The 18,158-nt window shown below is 46.3% G+C and overlaps 1 protein-coding gene across 2 annotated transcripts in view; it reads left to right on the top strand.

The window, feature by feature from the left end:
- Positions 1–18,158, top strand: part of LOC126297622 (monocarboxylate transporter 10) — a 428,114-nt gene that overhangs the window by 354,511 nt on the left and 55,445 nt on the right. For both annotated transcript variants that reach the window (XM_049988638.1, XM_049988637.1), the window contains exon 4: positions 703–843. In XM_049988638.1, the coding sequence (XP_049844595.1) occupies positions 703–843 (141 nt within the window). The remainder of the gene's footprint in view (positions 1–702; positions 844–18,158) is intronic.

Here is an 18,158-nt window from a genome sequence, read left to right as displayed (position 1 = left end):
GTCCTAGATACACTGTATGCAGTTCATGTGAGTCACTCATTTGGAAACTGATTATGTTCCTGCATTAATCTTTATCAAACGACCTTGGAAAATATAACATAATTATCTTTGCTGTCACTGTGGTGGATTTTATTTTACAGGATTATGTAAAATCATTTGTGTATGAAATTCTAGTGGAAATTTAAGAGGAACTGATTGTTAAAGTCACAATTGCCTGTTGCATTACAGAACAGACAACATGAGTATCTGAAAGTGTGTGACAAAATTCTATTTACTACTGTTGTGCATGCACTGAGGCTGACAGTCATCACTTTTAACTGTTTCTGTAAGATTGAGTCAGTGTTGTAAACTGTAATTTGTTCACGTTAATAGAAAACTAGACATTTATCTCTTACCTTTGGTTCCTTACCACAATGTTCTCAGTTTATGGTTCACAAAAATGTTTTTACTATTGTTCATAAGGGTTTGGGATACTATGTATTATTTGGTTTTTTTCTTATTATTAAGTTTTAACAGCATTCTGATTATACTTTTAAATTTTGGGCACACTGTGTTTTCAGTTTCTAAACCATAGCAACAGAAATAAATGTAGCTTTATTTATGGCATACAATTTACATTTTGACTTGATGAAACTGTGAGAGTATGTAATATCCATGTTTTCAGTTACACATATATATACATAGTTTCTTTATTTATTTCAGCTGAAATTTGTGCAAGACTCTTTCCCTCAAGAAGATGGAAAGCTCTTGATAATGTGTCTTGGAGCTACTTCTGGATTAGGCAGATTAATTTTTGGAAAGATTGCAGACATTCCAAAAGTCAATCGAATATTTCTACAACAAGTAAGTATAAGGAAAAAAGTACAAATAGCTTCCATAGAGTAATTAGTTTTTCATAACACTGACTGGTATCTATCAATGAATTTGTAGCTATTACATTAACTTCTACAAGTTTTCTTTTTTGTCATTTCAAGAAATCATAACCACTTCATTGGCTCATGGGTGTCATGTCGGATAATGTTGTGAAAGTTGCACAGTATTTCAACAAGACAGCTGCTTGTCATCTTCAGGTGCTTGCTGACATGTTGGCTTTTTTTTTTAATTGTGTGTGTAGTGTGGGGGTGGGGGTGTGTGTGGAGCCTTATCACCTTTTGAAGTTTTGCTGCCTTTGTGTTAGGTAAGGGAGAGGTTTCAGACTTTATTTATTTCTCTTTATTTACAGGTGTTGCACATACAAAGGGGTCCTTTTGTCTGTAGGCATGCTGGACACACTTGAATTTAATTCTTTGTTTAATATTTTTTATTGTAATTTATACTTGAATGGAGGTTATTCAGTGTCTTGCTGGTTCAACTCCATCATTTACCAGTATGGATTGTGTCACTTTATACTGGTGCCATCATTGGGGAAGGATTGTGCCTACTGTTGCTAATTGATGAGTGGTGTGACGTAGTGAGATGATTTTAACAAACAGCTTTTGTGCCTTTTCCTACACTTTTTGGCACCGGTATTTTTTATGGACTGCATCATGGAGTTCCTTTGTCCTTACCCTCCATTATGCTCTGAGTGTCCATTGGAGACATTTGTTTTGTTTGATTTGGAGCTTCTTGAAATGGGTGTCACATGTTGTGCCCCGTGAAGTCACTCCATAGAGCACTGTGGGCTCCATTGTGGCTTGGTATAGTCTCATCTTTGTGGCAACATTCAGATCCTTACTCCTGAAGAAGGGATTGAGAGATCTCCACCTTCTTAGTTTGGATTTCTCCTTTTCTGGGATGTGATGGGTGAAGAGTAGTTTCCTGTCCAGGTAAATGCCTAGTTAATTTACCACAGGTGACTGAGCAACAAGTTGGTTTCTGATGTGTAGCCTTGTATGGATGATCAGTAGGCATTTTGTGCAACTAATGGCCACTGTTTTATCCAGGTTATGGTGATCTTGTGTAGTTGTGCTCATTGCTCCATGATATCCAGTTGTCATTACAATCTCATGATGCATTGATCTAATTTTCTGTCTCTCATTAAAATGCTGTATTGTTAGCACAGAGGCTAACTGACACATGTGGAAGTGTAGGTAAGTCATTGATACAGATGTTGAAAAGTGCTAGCAAGATTACAGATTCCTGTGCAATACCGGCATGGACTGGTTTCTGGACAGCATTTTTGTCATTGATGCACAGCTAAAGCTTCCTGTCTTGAATGATGTTACCAAATAGTTTTACATGCCAATCCTTTATGGTGTTGCTTTGGTTCAGCTTGACAATTAGGTTTTGAGGTCCAAGAACACTGCAGTTGGCGAATATCGTGTATTAAAGTTGTCTTGTTTGGCTTCGGTAATTTGGAGGAGTTGAAGTTTGGTGAAGAGTTTACTTTGGAATCCAAACTGTTCTAGTCAGATCACGTTCTCCAGTACCATAGTGTCTTGCAGTCTTTTGAATAATTACCGATTCGATGCACTTCCCTAGCGCTAGTAGAAGACTGATAGGCTAATAATTATTCAGAAGGGAGAGATCCTTCCTGGGTGGCAGCAGTGGCATCACCCTCACCATCCTCCGTGCCTCTGGAAGGTATCCATGATGAAATCTGTTAAAAATTCTTGTGCTTAGGACCAGCGGTTTCCTGGGAAGATGTTTTAAGTCTTCATTGGTGTCCCATCGAGTTGTTGGCCGTTTTATGGATGAGTTATTTAATTTACACTGGAGTGACATACTGTGGACAGAAATGCCTTGCTGCATTCTGGAAGATCATAAGGGCTGTCCAGATCTTCTCCTGACAGCATAGGAATTCGCCATCTTGTGCCAGTGGAGTTGTCATCTGCTGCTGACATTCGTCAGCATACTGTTCCATTTATGTCAGTAGGTCATACATCAGGCCGTCCCGAAGATGTACTGCTCTTTTTGGTGGTCTTTGGTGACACAGGTCCTTTATCACTTGCCACTAATCTCGGGTTCATACCAAGAAGTCAGACATCTTGGTTTCCCAGACTTCCTGACGCCATTCTGTGACATATTTATGGTGTGCCCTGTTCAGCTGGTGCATCTACCTGCCTTCTATCCTCTATTCCTAAAGTGAAGCCAACGACTCCAGAAATAATTCCGTTGTGTTTTTATGGCTTGAAGACTTGGGACTTGGGAGAAACGCCTCAAAGTTGAAATATGTTTGAGAAATTCGTGTTGTTGACTGGCGTTTCGCGCTTTGGGTTTTGGCCATTAACGTGTTTACTGCTGTGTTGATAATGGCCCTTGATAAGACGTCCTGTGCAGGATAACTTTGTTGTCCAGAAAACACTGAAAATGTGGCCGGTCGGTCTGCCTTGTGTTAAGTGGCCGCAGTGGGATATGTGCCCTCTCAGTATTCCTATTACTGGCTTGTGATCTGACGATAATTAATTGATCAACCGGAGTTGGAGGTTGACACTGAAATTCTGGAGAACCGCTATATCAAGGACGTCTGATTACTAGTGGACAAAAGGGGGCACTCTTGTGGGGTCTGTCAGAACGATCACATTAAAGTGTCCTCTTCTAGACCGAATAATTGTTGACCCTTTTGATTCGTTTTTCTCGCGTTCCAAGCAGTGTGCTTGCTGTTGAGATCGCCTGACAGTAGTACCCTGTCGAAACGATCGAAGAGTCTCATAGGTCTTCAGGTAATAAGTGTCTGTTTGGACCAAGGTATGCAGCAACACACATGATGTTTCCTATGTCTGCGGTTATGGTAGCTCCGAATTGTCGTAGCCATGGAAGTTGTTCCTGGTGATGACGTATTTCTTTTTTGATTAGGATGGCAGTCCTACCTCTTCTTTTACTGACCCGATCGGTATGGTACACATGCATGATATGTATGAAGAAGTGTGTCGGCTTCTTGAAACATGTCTCTGAAATGAGCGCAAAGTCAGTCTTGTGGCGTGTCAGGACGTCCGTTAGCTCTGTCTTCTTTGTTTTGATACAATTCGCGTTTCGTATGTAGATCTTGAGGTGCATTGTAGGGCGTCTGTGGTCCATTCTATGGCGAAATGAATGCTTTCATAAGTTTGTCTACTAGTGAAAGAATGGTGTTCAGTTTTTGATATAGTGAGGTCAGTAGTGAGACGATACACACGATGCCTGGTGTGATGGGGTCCTTGGCGAACGTCGCTGGTTCTCCAGTGGGTAATAGGAGACGTGGGGCGGTCACGTCGTCTTAAGTCCTTGAATGATGTTGTCGTCGCATATCATACAGGGATGTTGTACTTGTTGCTGGATGTTGTGTTGCTCTTCCTGCCTGGCTTTTTTGGAGACAAAGGTCTTTTGTCATGGTGGCTGATTGGCAGGCTTCACTTTATACATCCTCACAATCGCTCGGTATGTTTCGCACCCCTGGTAGGTTGCAGGATGATCTTTTCCTCAGTTGGCGCATGTAGGTTTCTCTGTTTTTGGTACTTGGCCGCCCGCTGGTTTATGATGGCCGTCACATCGGACACATCTCGGTGCGATGCAGCACTAATTGGCTGTGTGTTCCCACTTTTGGCATAGTTTGTACTGGATTTGACCGTCCTTGGACTTGTAGGTTTCTACACGCACTCTCGTGTGGAGGAGGTATTTCAGATCATAGATCTTGTGATTATTTTTTCCCTTCGGTAGCCGTAAGCAATACGCCAATTGTGGGAGGAGCTTCTTTGTTTTATCGTCTCTCTTGTGGCACTGCTGTACGTCGATGACGCTGTAGCCTCTTTCTGGTAGTACTTCGAGCACTTCTTTCTCAGGAATCTATTCTGGTAATCGTTTAATGACGACTGTGAGATTCTTATCCTTCGGAGGTTGATGAGTAAAAAAATGTATGTTGTGGTTGGCGAAATAGGACATGGCTTTTTGCTGGTGTGTGAACGTGTCGAAGTGGTATTTTAATCAGTCCCGCTGATAAATGACCTTCAGACCAACGTCGAGAAGAGAGCTAAGAGCCTTGGTGAGTTCAAAGTAACCCTGTCTCTGGTAAATGGTCACCAGTGGTACCATGGGTGGTTTAAGGCGGTTAGTTTCTCGTCTTTTAGTCGCTGCTGACCCTTTAGGTTCTTGGGATCCCCTAGGCGGTGTCTCTGGTAGCGCAGTCACTTGGTATCTGTTGGTCATCTCTATTTCGTCAATGCGTCGTTTGCGTGGGTTGTGTAGTTCTTCTGCACTCTTCCTGTGGTGCCTCTTACAATGGACGGTGGTAAAGTCGTCCTCTTCTTCCCAGAAGCATGTACCATCGTAGTCCGACAACTGTTGGTAAATCTCTACTTATTCTGTTGTGGGGGATTGGCGATCATCATCAGGGAATGGTTCCTCGTCCAGCTGCTCTTGTAAGGAGCTAGCGGGTGGCTCAGAATATGGTTTCGAAGTGGAGCTGTGCGGATGGCACCGAGGCCACTTCTATCCTCTGTCATGAAGTCCATTCTGTTGTCGTTTTCGGGTTGTGTTGTGTTGTCTTCCACCACGTGGAGGCTTAGATCGACGAAGCTGCGGCTAGCGACTGAGCTGTCTACTCATCTGTGTCGGTCACAGGTTGTTTCGCTGGTATTGTTATTGTGTTGCTGATGAGAACTATCGCAGGCCGGTGTGGCCGAGCGGTTCTAGGCGCTTCAGTCTGGAACCACGCGACCTCTACAGTCGTAGGTTCGAATCCTGCCTCAGGCTTGGATGTGTGTGATGTCCTTAGGTTAGTTAGGTTTAAGTAGTTCTGAGTTCTAGGGGACTGATGACCTCAGATGTTAAGTCCCATAGTGCTCAGAGCCATTTGAACCATTTTGAACTATCGTTAAGACGCCACCGGTGGCCATAGGTGAGTGTGTTGTGGGCCTCTCAAAGGCCATAGTCGTTACCGGGGTTACCATATTCGATGGTCCTTCCTCCTCTGCTCTGGTCATCGTAAGAGGAGCAGCCAATTAGGCGGACGGTGTGGCAAGCCGAGCCGATCGGTGATCGACCGATGGGCAGGGGAGGGCTGGCAGCGGCACAACCCACAGCTCTTCAGCCGAATGAAATTACAAAAAATGAAAATGAGAATTTATACATAAGTAGGGGCGCAAAAAGGGGAATAAAAAAACACAGTGAACGGAGACAATGGAAGTTAGAATATACACTAACATGGGGACAGTTAAAAAAGTCGACATGAAGTTAAAATGACACAGTTGGCGATTTTGTGGCACATCAAATACATTGGAGTCACATACACAAGTTAAATGCGGGCACAGTATAAAAACACACAGAGCGAGACACACTTAAAAAACCACTGTAAGTGATGGCGCACACACGAAGAATAAAAACTGCTGGTAGGGACCTGCTGAGGGACTGGAGGCCGGAGAGGAGGGAAGGAGACGAGAGAGGAAGATGCAGTGGGGGAGGGGAGTCTGGGGTTGGAGAGGGTGGGAAGAAAGGAAAAAAGGGGCCGGGGGTGCACCAAGAGCCAGGAGACGGGTGGGGCGGGAGATGAAGAGGGAAGGCAGGTCAGGAGGGAGTGTGGAAACACAGAAGGAGGGCATGGGAAAGGGAGGGGGCATAGGAGGCAGGATAACCATACAAAGAAGGGAAGAGGAGGGGAGAGGGAATCCTGAGGAGGAGGAGGGGGAAGGGGGGTGAGATTTGACAGGAAGGGTAGATATCAGGGCAAAGCTCATCATCCAGGAGAGGTAGGTGATGGAAGTTGTGTTGGGAAAGGACGTGGAGGGTGTGGAGATGGAGAGAGGACGGGACACGACGGTAAAGGCACGGCAATGGCCTAGGAGTGGAGAGCAAGGGGAACACCGAGGGGGGGGGGGGGGGGATCGAGTTGGCGGACGATCTGCAGAGTGTAGATGTGTTCGAGGAAAAGAAGAAGATGGGGTTGGGGATGAGGTCGTAGAGGATTTGCATGGGGTATGGAAGTTGGATATGGAAGGCGAGGCAGTGTGCATGGCGTTCTAGGATTTGGAGGGCTTTATAGAATCTGGGAAGGGCGGAAATCGAAGTGATGCTGGAATAACAAAGGGTGGGGTGGATCAAGGATTTGTAGGTGTGAAGGATGGTGGAAGGAAGCAGTCCCTCCGTCCGGCCAGACAGGAACTTCAGGAGGTGGAGTCTATTGTGAGCTTTGTGTTGGATCATAAGGAGATGGGGAGTCCAGGAGAGGTGACTATCGAGGGTGAAGCCAAGGTATTTAAGGGTAGGAGTGCGGTGGATAGGACGACCATAAATGGTGAAGTAAAAATCGTGGAGACGGAAGGAGCAGGTGGTACAACGTGAGATGATTGCCTGGGTCTTGGAAGGGTTGATGTGAACGAGCCACTGGTTGCACCTGGTGGTGAACTGGTCAGGGTGGGTTTGAAGGGTATGTTGGAACCGTTGAAGGGTAGGATAGAGGGCCAGGAAGGCGGTGTCATCAGCAAATTGGAGGAGGTGAACAGGTGGGGGAGGTTTGGGCATATTGGCAGTATACAGAAGATAGAGGAGAGGGGAAAGGATGGAGACTTTGGGCATGCTGGCAGTGGGATAGAAAGTATGAGAGTTGGAACTGTGGATAGTGACATAGGAGGGACGATGGGAGAGGAAGGAAGCAACGAGACGGTCGAAACTGATAGTGAGAGCATAGATCTGGAGTTTGAAGAGGAGCCTGGGATTTCAGATGCGGTTGTAGGCATTCTGGAGGTCAAGGGAAACAAAGATAGCAGAGCAACAGGAGTTAAGTTGGAGGGGAAGAAGATTGGTAAGGTTAAGGAGCTGGTCGTTGGCTGACAAGGAGGGCCAGAAGCAACACTGGGTTAGGGGAAGGATGTGGTGCTGGTTAAGGTGGTGATGAAAACAGTGGGAGAGGGTGGACTCAAAGACCTTACCGAACACGGAGGTGAGGCAGATGGGACAATAGGAAGAGGCGTCAGAGGGAGGTTTGTTGGGGAACAGCAGGACACGGAAGTCTTCCACAGGTCAGCATAACAGCCAGAGGAGAGGACACTGTATAGGGTAGCAAGGGCAGCCAGGAAGGATAGGAGAGATTCCTTGAGGTAGCGGTAGGTGAAACTGTCGTGACTAGGAGCGGTGTTGCATTTCGTGCGGAGGACGAGTTTGATGTCATCTGTGGTAATGAGAGTGTTTACGACTGAAGGACGGTAGGGAAAAGGGAGTAATCAAAATGGTGATCGTCAGGAATGGAGAAGACCTTGGAGACGTGGGAAGCAAAATGGTTAGCCTTACTGAGGTTGTCAGGGAAGAGGCGGTTGTCATGGAGAGGTAATGCGGGGCTGGATGGTGGTTGAAAGCAGACCAGTACTTGGAAGAGATGACAGGCAGGGTGCAGTTAAGGCATGTACATGTCTTGCGCCAGTCCTGGCGTTTCTTTGCTGTGAGGAGGTTGTGGATGTGTCGTTATTATTGCTGGTGGCAGATGAGTGTATCCCGGTCATGGGTGCGGAGGAAGGAGCGGTAGAGTCTGCAGGATGCACGGAGAAGAAGGACGGCCTGTGTGTGTTGCTGCAATGGCTCACCAATATATACGCTGACTCGCTAGAAAAGCACAGGCACCAAGCGCTGGGAGGGGGCTATAACGCCATTGTACACGAATAATAGAGCAATGCGACATCCAGTGCCCCCAGCCGGGGAAACTGTAGCAGTCTTCGCATTCGCGACACGCGAAAAGCATGGCCGCAAATCATGGCCCCCGCGCGCGCTTAAGAGTATTAGTGCCCAGTTTAAGTGTGCGAACTCCGATTCTCCTTCTGTGTTGACTCGGATTCATTTGTCTGCTGCTGATGATGCTTTAGTACCGCCAATGCTGGTTTCCATGCCTTGTTGAGTTGAATTACGATGTCTCTATTGATCAGGTCATTACATATAAGTATTTCGACTGCTTCTTTAATTATAAGGTCCCAGTAGGTGGAAGCAGACGAAAGGATCTTTGTCTCTCCATAGCTCATTCTACGTTCCCTTTCAGGACAGTGTTCAGCCACAGCAGACTTTGGCTGACCCAATCTGGTGTGATGTCTATGTTCAGTGCATCTATCCTTAACACTGTGACACATCTGCATGCATCTGAGATGAATGATTTTATATATCCCTGGTCTCCTTAGACATAGGTTGTCCTTAACAAAACCCAGCATAATTTGCACGCGTTTTGGAGTGCGGAAGACACATTTTATTTGATGTTTCTTGAACGACCTGCCGACCTGGAAGGACATGGCACCAACACAGAGTGGAAAAACCATCCTTGTGGAATTCCCCATTTCTTCTGGCTGTTATTAGGCTTTAGTGGTTGCAAGTTAAAATACATTCCGGATCTGTGTATCAGAGTACCCGTTTTGTAGAATCACAGAGCGGAGAAGGCTAAGCTCTGCTGATAGGCTGCACGCATCTGAGATGAATGAGAGCCCATAACACGCCACCGCACAGGTAGGAGATGCCAGCTCGTAGCTCATAGATATAGGTCAGTGCGAGTTGATTTACGAAACACACTGTGACCCAAGGAACTGTCTCGTTTTCTGCGGAGTAAGACATCTAAGGACGGGAGGTCTCCATTTTTCTCTACTTCTATGGTGAAGCAAATGCTCAGATGGAGGGAGTTAAGGTGTTTCATAAATGCAGGAAGCATTGCTATTCTATGTGGCCAAGCTACAGAGGTGCCATCCACATATTTCCAGAAACATTTAGGTTTCAACACCGCTGACTTAAGTGCTTTTTTCTCGAAGTCTTCCATAAGAAGGTCAGTTACTATGGGAGACAAACGGCTACCCATAGCAACACCGTCAGTTTACTCAAAATACTGTACATAAAATAAAAATTAAGTTGAGATAAGCACATGTTTGAATAGATACGAGATGTCCTCCACCAACTTAGTTCCTGTAAGTTATAATGAATCCACCAGAGGTACTCGTGCGAACAAAGAGATCACATAGAAACTCACTAATACCTCAGCTGGTTCGAGAAACAAAGTCTTCAGTCGTTGTATAAAATCTTCCACGTTTCGAATATCATGTTTACATTTTCCTACCAAAAGCTCAGAAGAGAAGCCAGATGTTTTGCTAGGTAATATGTTGCAGCTTTTATATTGCTCCCAATGGGGAGAAGCGGAACCCCTTCATTATCGATTTTAGGCAACTCATGAAGTCGTGGTGACTCTGGTGCTTGAACTCGTAAGCTCTTTTTAAAATCTTCAGGAAACTAGCAGGATCTGAGGAGCGTAGATGTCTTCCGTTGAGCTGCTTCAGTTTCATTCTTCTGGAGACACGCGCTCGCGCATGCGCTCTGTGCCGCGGTTTGTGGTCGCACTTCTCCCGTGCCACGGTGGCCCCTTTCCCCTGTACGGCGCACTGGATGTCGCTGTGCTCTATGATTCGACTACGATGACGTTATAGTCCCACCCCTTGGAGCCTGCGCTTTCCTAGCGAGTTTGAGTTTATATTCGCATGCCAATGCAACAATACTTTCCGCCCCATCGATGACCCCATCCACCCCAACAACTCGCCGCCCATCCCCCTCTACAGCAGAGGGCATCATCCGCTTTGTCACCGAAGTTCTCCAAAACATCCACCCCTTCTAACGCCCCCACCCCTTTCCCAAATCGCCCTTGCCTGTTCTGTCTTCCACCTCACCACCTATGCCACCAACTCCCACAACCAGGCCCACTTCACCTTCATTCCCCTCACCACCCTCGTCTAAATCTCCCCTACCATGGCATGACAACATTACAGCATCCTCCACCATAATATCCACTACCTGCCCACCCACAAACTCCTCTTCCTCCACACCCTCCATCGACACCGCATGGACGCCTTCATCCTAAATGAAACCTTACTTCAACCCCTATCTCTGTCTCCACAGCTCCTTACACCCTCCACCGCACCAATGACCCATACCACCTGGTGTGTGGTGGGGTTTCTGTCGGCCACAAGCACCTCCCTGTTTGGCCCCAACTTCTCCTCAAGAATCCTGCTGAGCATCTCTACCTCAGCCTCTTCTTCCCCATCCTTACTATCACATGTGCCACCACCTACATCCACCCTGGTACCCTCATTCCATACGATTTCATGGCCCACATTGACCGCACCTTCTCCATCTACGTGATTGCTACAGACTTCAATATCCACAGCCATGCTCCTGCCGAACTCCAGCGTTGGCATTGGTTTATCACCACCCTCCAGGGAGACCTGGTTCCCCTCCCCCAACACACTCGACCCAAATCCAACACCACCCCCTACCTGATCCTAGCCTCTTCCAACATCCTTGGGTGTATCACTGCAGAGTCCTTGAACTAATTGGCAGTGAGCATGCCCCCGTCCTCCTCACAGTCTCTGATGGTCGCCATCCCCACCCCATTTCTCGCCCTGACATTCCACCTAAACTTGTCCACGACTACTTTCCCGCGCCAACTGGGATCCCTACTGGAACTCCATACACACCCAGGTCGAACGCCACAACCCTGCCTTCCAATCTCCTGATGACATCTCCGAACCACTGCCTTCCTCCACCAGACCTCGTCTGACGCTGTCGCCCCCACATCTCTACCAAAGTCATCCATCTCACCACCCAGTGCTGCCCCCACAGGCAGTCCTTCTCCTTCGTGAATCAGTGCTGCCCCCACAGGCAGTCCTTCTCCTTCGTGAATCTCGTAACTTCCACTGATCCTTCCTCCGCACTCGTGATCAGCACACACTCAACCACTACCAGCAATTACAACGCCACATCCGCAACATACTTACTGTGAAGAAATGTTGTGCCTGGCGACAGACATGCACACAACTCAATGCCACGCTCTTGATAAACTCTTCCAAGTATTGATCTGCTTTCCACTTCTTTACTGGGAACCACCCTACCTCGCAGTACCCTCTCCTCCTTGATGACCATCCCTTTCCTGACTACCTCAGTAAGGTCAACCACTTTGCCTCCCACCTATCCAATCTCTTTTCCACTCCAGATGATCCCCAATTTGATTATTCTCTTTTCCCCAATGTCATAGAACATACAGATACCTCCACTCCTCTCCTTGCTCCTAGCTTCCAGTACTTGGACCACACACCAGGCACTCCCATCACTACACAGGACATTAGCCTCACACTCCGCACTAAACGCAATACCGCTCCTGGGCATGACTGCGTTACCTACCACCATCTGAAGCACTGCCCTCCCTCCATCCTTGCAGTCCTTGGCACCCTCTACAACGTAATCCTTACCACTGGCGTCTACCCCAACCTGTGGAAAATCTCCCGTACCTTAATGTTCTCCAAACCCAACAAGCTTCCATCTGATGCCTGTTCCTATCGCCCTATATGTGTCACTTCAGTGTTCAGAAAGCTCTTGCAATCCATCCTTACCGGGCACATCTATCACCACCTCTTCCCCAACACCCAATGTGGCTTTTGACCTTCCTCCTCTGCCGATGACCAACTCCTATGCCCCACTCATCTTCCCTCCCTGCAGCTTAACTCCCGTCACTCCACCATTTTCGTCTCTCTAGACCTCGAAAAGGCCTACAACTGTCTATGGCATCTTGTTCTCCTGTTTAAACTCCAGACCTACACCCTTCCTATCAACTATGTCCATCTGATTACCTCCTTCCTCTCCCAACGCCCGTCCTATATTATCATCCATAAGCTCGATTCCCACCCCTTCTATGCCTCTGTGGGTGTGCCCCAGGGCTCTGTCCTCTCCCCTCTCCTCTACCTCCTGTACGTGACAGATATGACCCAACCCCCCTCCCTCCGGTCCACCACCTGCAGTATGCCAATGACACCAGCTTCCTTGCCCGCACTCCTACCCTTCAACGGTCCCAACTCCTTCTCCAGAATCACTTTGACCTTTTCGCTACATGGCGTAATTAGTGGCTCCTCAAAATAAATCCTTCCAAGACACAGCAATCACCGTAGGTCGTATGACTCACTCCTTTTGGCTCCTTGATTTTTCCTTTACCATCTGCGCTTGTCCTGTCTGCCTCTCCCCCACTCTCACCTACCTTGGACTCACCATTGATTGTCACCTCACCTGGATCCCTCATCTCAGCTCTATCCAATCCAAAGCCCACAACTGCCTCTGTCTCCTTAAACTCCTCTCTGGCCAGACATGGGGGTTGAAACACTGTACCATCCTCTACACCTACATATCCTTAATCCGTCCCATCATCTGTTATGCCAATCTCATCTGGACATCTGCCCCCCCCACCCCCTCACACCCAAAATTCTGTAAGTCCCTCCAGATCCTCAAGCGCCATGCACTCCACCTCGCCTTCCATGTATGCCTCCCATTCCCCACACAGATCCTCTATGACCTGATTCCTTTCCCCCATCTGCTCGTTTTCCTCGCACATATCCGAGTCCTCTACACTTCCTGCTGACTTGATCCCCCCATCCCCTGGTTGCTCCTCTCCTCTCCAACCCCTGGCTGCTGGCGCACCTTCTCTGCTGTGTCCCCCCCCTCTCCACCTATACACACTTCATCTACTTTCCCAAGGTTGCTTCCGTCAACTCCCCCTCCCGGATGTTAAACCTCTCTCCCTCCATTTATCCTTCCTATCAACTCTGATCCTCACATCCCCCTCCCTCCCTCTGTCCTTTTCCCGGGCTCCCTCTCCTCCCGTTCCATCCTGTTTTTTCCCTGCCTACCCTCTCTTTGGCTCCTTTCTCTCCTCCGAGTCCTTTTTCTTTCTCCTCCACTGCTTTTCCCACTCCATTTCACGTCCACCCTGACCCCCTTTTTTCTGTGTCCTCTCCCTCCATCGGCTCCCCCCTTTTTTTGCTTTTCCTCTCCTCCCTCCCTTCTTTTTTCCCCGTCATGTGTTCTGGCCCCTCCCCCCCCCCCCCAAAAAAAAAATCTGCATTTGTACTCCATCATGCAGTGTTTTCTGTGAGTGTTCAGTCCTGTGTGATGCAAACATAAACCAGACTGTCGCCGTGTTTTTTAATTGCGCCTGTATAATTACTATGTGTTCTAATCAGCATCGGCTACCATTTGTTTTTTTATATTTTCTTCGCAAATTTTCACCATGTTCGTCTTAAGTAGTCACCGTTTTACCACCTGTTTTTATTGTTATATGTCCTCATTATGTTTTTAAACTTTATCTGTAGGCTGCAGAGTGGCGTATTACTCTGTTGCCCCCCCCCCCCCCCCGCCCCGTGACAGTAAGAACCTGGAGATGACGATCAGCTGTCTCGTTGAAATATCATGCAGCTTCCACAACATTATCTGACGCGACACCCTGAATCAATGGTAGAGTTGCTACCCTGGGAAAGTCTGAAACAGCACAAATCATAACCACTTTACAGATTTTGTACCAGTGCTGAGCTACACCACTAGAAAATTTATAAGGTTTGCTCACAAAAGACACAGCTAACAAAATCCTTGTTCACCTGACACTTGGACACTGCTCTCCAGTCTGAAGTCTGAGTCTCTCTTTCTTTTATTCATGTATTTAACTTGGCAATATTAGGTCCATAAGCCCTCGCTTACATGTATTTCAGTATGTTACAGTACATTTAGACATTAAACACTACAATAGTACAGATAAAGAAAAAGACACACCCACACAGATTATATTCATACACGATAAGTACAGCAACAGTTATAAGCTATTGTTAGGCGGGTTTTTCGTTATGATTGCTACCATGAGAGAAATAGGTGGAGAAGGGAGGGAAAGAGAAACATGATAACACTCAATTAAAAAATATAAGGGAAAAGAAGATAGCATGACATAAAGGAAACAAAAGAGAAAGGAACGTAACTGGGAAGAGACAGGAGCATTGGCTTTCCTATTTGACTGATGGGAAGTTGGCCGTGTACATTAGTTCGTGAGGAAGACATTATGAGGGTGACAGAATGAAGAGCTTCCGCTTCTTCTTAAAAACATTAAATATTGAATTGTGTGCATAGCATGGAGTAAGTTAATCCACAGATAAACAGCAGCAACAGCTAAGGAGTGTGAGTGTTTTTGTTTTATGATTGGGCACAGCTAGGATATTGGGTAAATGGGACCTTGTTTTTAAATTATGATGACATGAAAGGCATTTCATCTCTGAAGCGAGGTAACGGTTCACCTGCACACTGAGAAGCCGGTGAAACAGACTTAGCATGTGGTAATTGTGTAATTTCTCTGGCCTCAAACACCATAAGTGAGAATATTAAGCACTACAATGGTCATGTCGATGGATACTGCAGGTTAACAAACACAAGCATTCATTGTAGCTACAACCGTCTTTTGTGTTCACTACTCTTGCCATGTTGAATTACATCGCAATAGTGGAATTAGTGCTTGTACAAATTTACATTTCACATCTGGTCGGAATACCTTCCAAAACATTTTGACGGCATAGAGACAAGTGGATTTCTTCTGGCTTTGCAGCAGTATTCTCTATCCAGTTAAGATGCTCATACAAAGTTAAATCCAAGTTCCTCGTTATTTTCTGATATGATACTGGAATACTGTAAAGCTAAATAGGAGGTACGGTAACTGTTCATTGAATTCTGAAGTTATCAATTTCTGATGGGATATTAAGGTAACAAAAGTGGACCTAGACTGACCCCCATGGCACTCCTGGAGGAACATATTTCCAGTAAGATTTTTATTCCTATAGACAACACATTGCTGTCTGTTTTTCAAGTTGCTTCCAAGCCATTTCAGCGTACTATCTGAGAAATTTTGTAATCGCATTTTTCTGAGGAGTATATCAAAGCTGACAGTACCAGAACCCTTGCTAAAGTCTAATAGTGTCAATATTATTGCCTGTCAGTTGTCGATGGCATATGTCAGGACATCAGTTACCTTAAGCAGTGCAGTGCTTACACTGTGGTGTTTACGAAAGCCGAACTGTTATTTGTCACATAGTTTTAATTCGTGCTATGATTAGTGATTTTTTCATGAATAATATGTTTCAGGGCTGTGAAAACAGCTGGTAAAGTGATAATTGGCTGGTAATCACTAGGCAGTTGTGGGGTTTTGATTCTATGGATGCCGTCCGGTGTGGTCGAGCGGTTCTAGACGCTTCAGTCTGGAACCGCGCTTCCGCTACGGTCGCAGGTTCGAGTCCTGCCTCGGGCATGGATGTGTGTGATGTCCTTAGGTTAGTTAGGTTTAAGTAGTTCTAAGTTCAAGGGGACTGATGACCTCAGATGTTAAGTCCCATAGTGCTCAGAGCCATTTTTATTTCTATGGATGGGCTACATTATGCTTCTTTTCCAAGGGGTGGCGTATATTCCATTCACGAGAGGACAATTAAATATGTCAGTAAAGACATTTACTAAGCTACTGTAGACATTCTTGATCATGCTGGTACAGCTGGTGGCTATCACTACAGAAGAAATACTCATTGTTTTTTTTTGTTTTCTTTTTTTTTTGTTTTTGGTTGCTGCCACTACAAAAGATTACACAGAACAGTACAACAAATTAATGTCTACGCTACATTGTAATCTAACGTGACTCTGAATAGTCTTGCACCAAGTGTCCAAACCTTCTACAAATGTCACAAGCAACTCATGGCCTGATAAATTACAAAATTTGCACCTCACGTTCTTTAAATACAGTGCCCTGTTGCTTCCTTCAAACAGTGACAAGTCTTGCAGGTTCCTGCGGTTTCACAAACGACAGTCTGAGAGTGGAGTTAATGTCCCTACACTTTGACAGTGCCACAAACAAAAACGCAGTGAGAAAGGTCAACAAAAAATTCTCTCTCATCCTGCTGAAATGTCTCGATATGGAAGTCCTGACGGTGACAACGATGATGCTGCAGTCATGGTCCTGCAACAGCTTGACTCTGCTGCCGCCGACTTAAACACTTCTGATGCAAATTTTGTAGAAGCCTGGGTTGAGGCCCTTACTGCGTCAGTATGATGGTGCGTAGTGTGTGGTGGAGCAGGCCGGTAGGCTGGCTGGGCGCTAATGATACAATATTAGTGAAAAAGAATTTATTACATTGGGGTTTACAATTATGTATTCTTCTCTGTGTCGACGGCGGCAGCGCAGTGCATGGCCTCGGGACTTGCTGACACTATCTCAGCTAACTGACGGACGCTGCCCTGCGTTGTCTGACTCGGGAGGGCGGCAGGTTGCATTAGTGTTCGACATAGCCTGTACAACAGGCCTTGCTGCCCAGGACCAAAACTGCGTTTTTACCATAGCACTCTCATAGACATCGAAGGGATGTAAGCAGGTGATCTCTCAGCAGCTGTAGTTGGTGCAGAGATGTGCAGCAGCATAGCTCTTCCAGCAACGAAGGCCGGGAATGTCGATGACTGCTTAAAGGTACTATTATTCGGGTGCAGCAGCAGTTAGCGCGCCTCCAAAATACTGTTAAAGGTGGACAGTGTACCAGACACCTTCAGTTGAGCTCAATAAGCTGGATATATTTGTCGCCAAGTCTTCTCATCAGTAGTTGCAAGGTTGGCAGCTCACAGCGGTTGAGCAGTTTCGACCTTGTAGTTGGTGTACTCCAACGTAAATATCACTCAAGGCTCGGACGTCTGAGTATTTATCACTGCTTGTCTGAGACAATGACGTTATGTCTGGTGGTAGTGGCGAAAAAATGGCGTACTTTACTTGGCTCATGAGCAGTCTTCACCACCCCACTGTTTTGCAAGAATGACTTTCAAGGCTTAAGTTTGCTGCCTTTCCGCTCTATCAGCAGACTGATTATTGTTCTTATGAAAATTTTACTCCCTCTTACGAATTCAAACTGTGCTCTTAGAATGACGTGATGTCTTCTCCTCGCTGAGGTCATGCAGCTGAGTTTACAATTTAAGCCTCTCTCTCGTGTGAGGTGAGGTAATATCATCCGGGTTTGCTCTGCTTTTCGCAGTGTCGACGTTTTGAACGTTTGTCTTGTTGATTGCGAGATGGGGAGCCCGTTTGGCTTGCCTTGGCTTGGAGAGGACTTTAGGAAAATTTTGCACTTGCCCGCAATACATTTCTGGTGTGTATCAGAACTTTGGCAGTAACAGCTGTGCCTACAGCAGCAGCGGCGGCTACAGCAGCCACCCTTTGCAGCTGAATAGCAACGGCTCAAAAAGCATCAGGCTGCTGTTTTATAGCTCGTGTTTCAACAGACACAGCAATAGGAGGCTGTGGCTACGGCCCCACTCCCGTTCGCCGCGTTTGATCAGGCGTCAGAGAGCTGTGAAGTGTACATCCAGCATTTTATTTTGAACTCCACTGTTTTACTTATAACATTTACGGTTGGGAGCAAAGTGCTTTGCTTTCGTCTTTT

The sequence above is a fragment of the Schistocerca gregaria genome, chromosome X (genome assembly GCF_023897955.1).
Source record: "Schistocerca gregaria isolate iqSchGreg1 chromosome X, iqSchGreg1.2, whole genome shotgun sequence".
NCBI lineage: Eukaryota > Metazoa > Arthropoda > Insecta > Orthoptera > Acrididae > Schistocerca > Schistocerca gregaria.
Note: the sequence above shows the minus strand (reverse complement) of the source record. Positions and strands in the feature narration are given on the sequence as shown.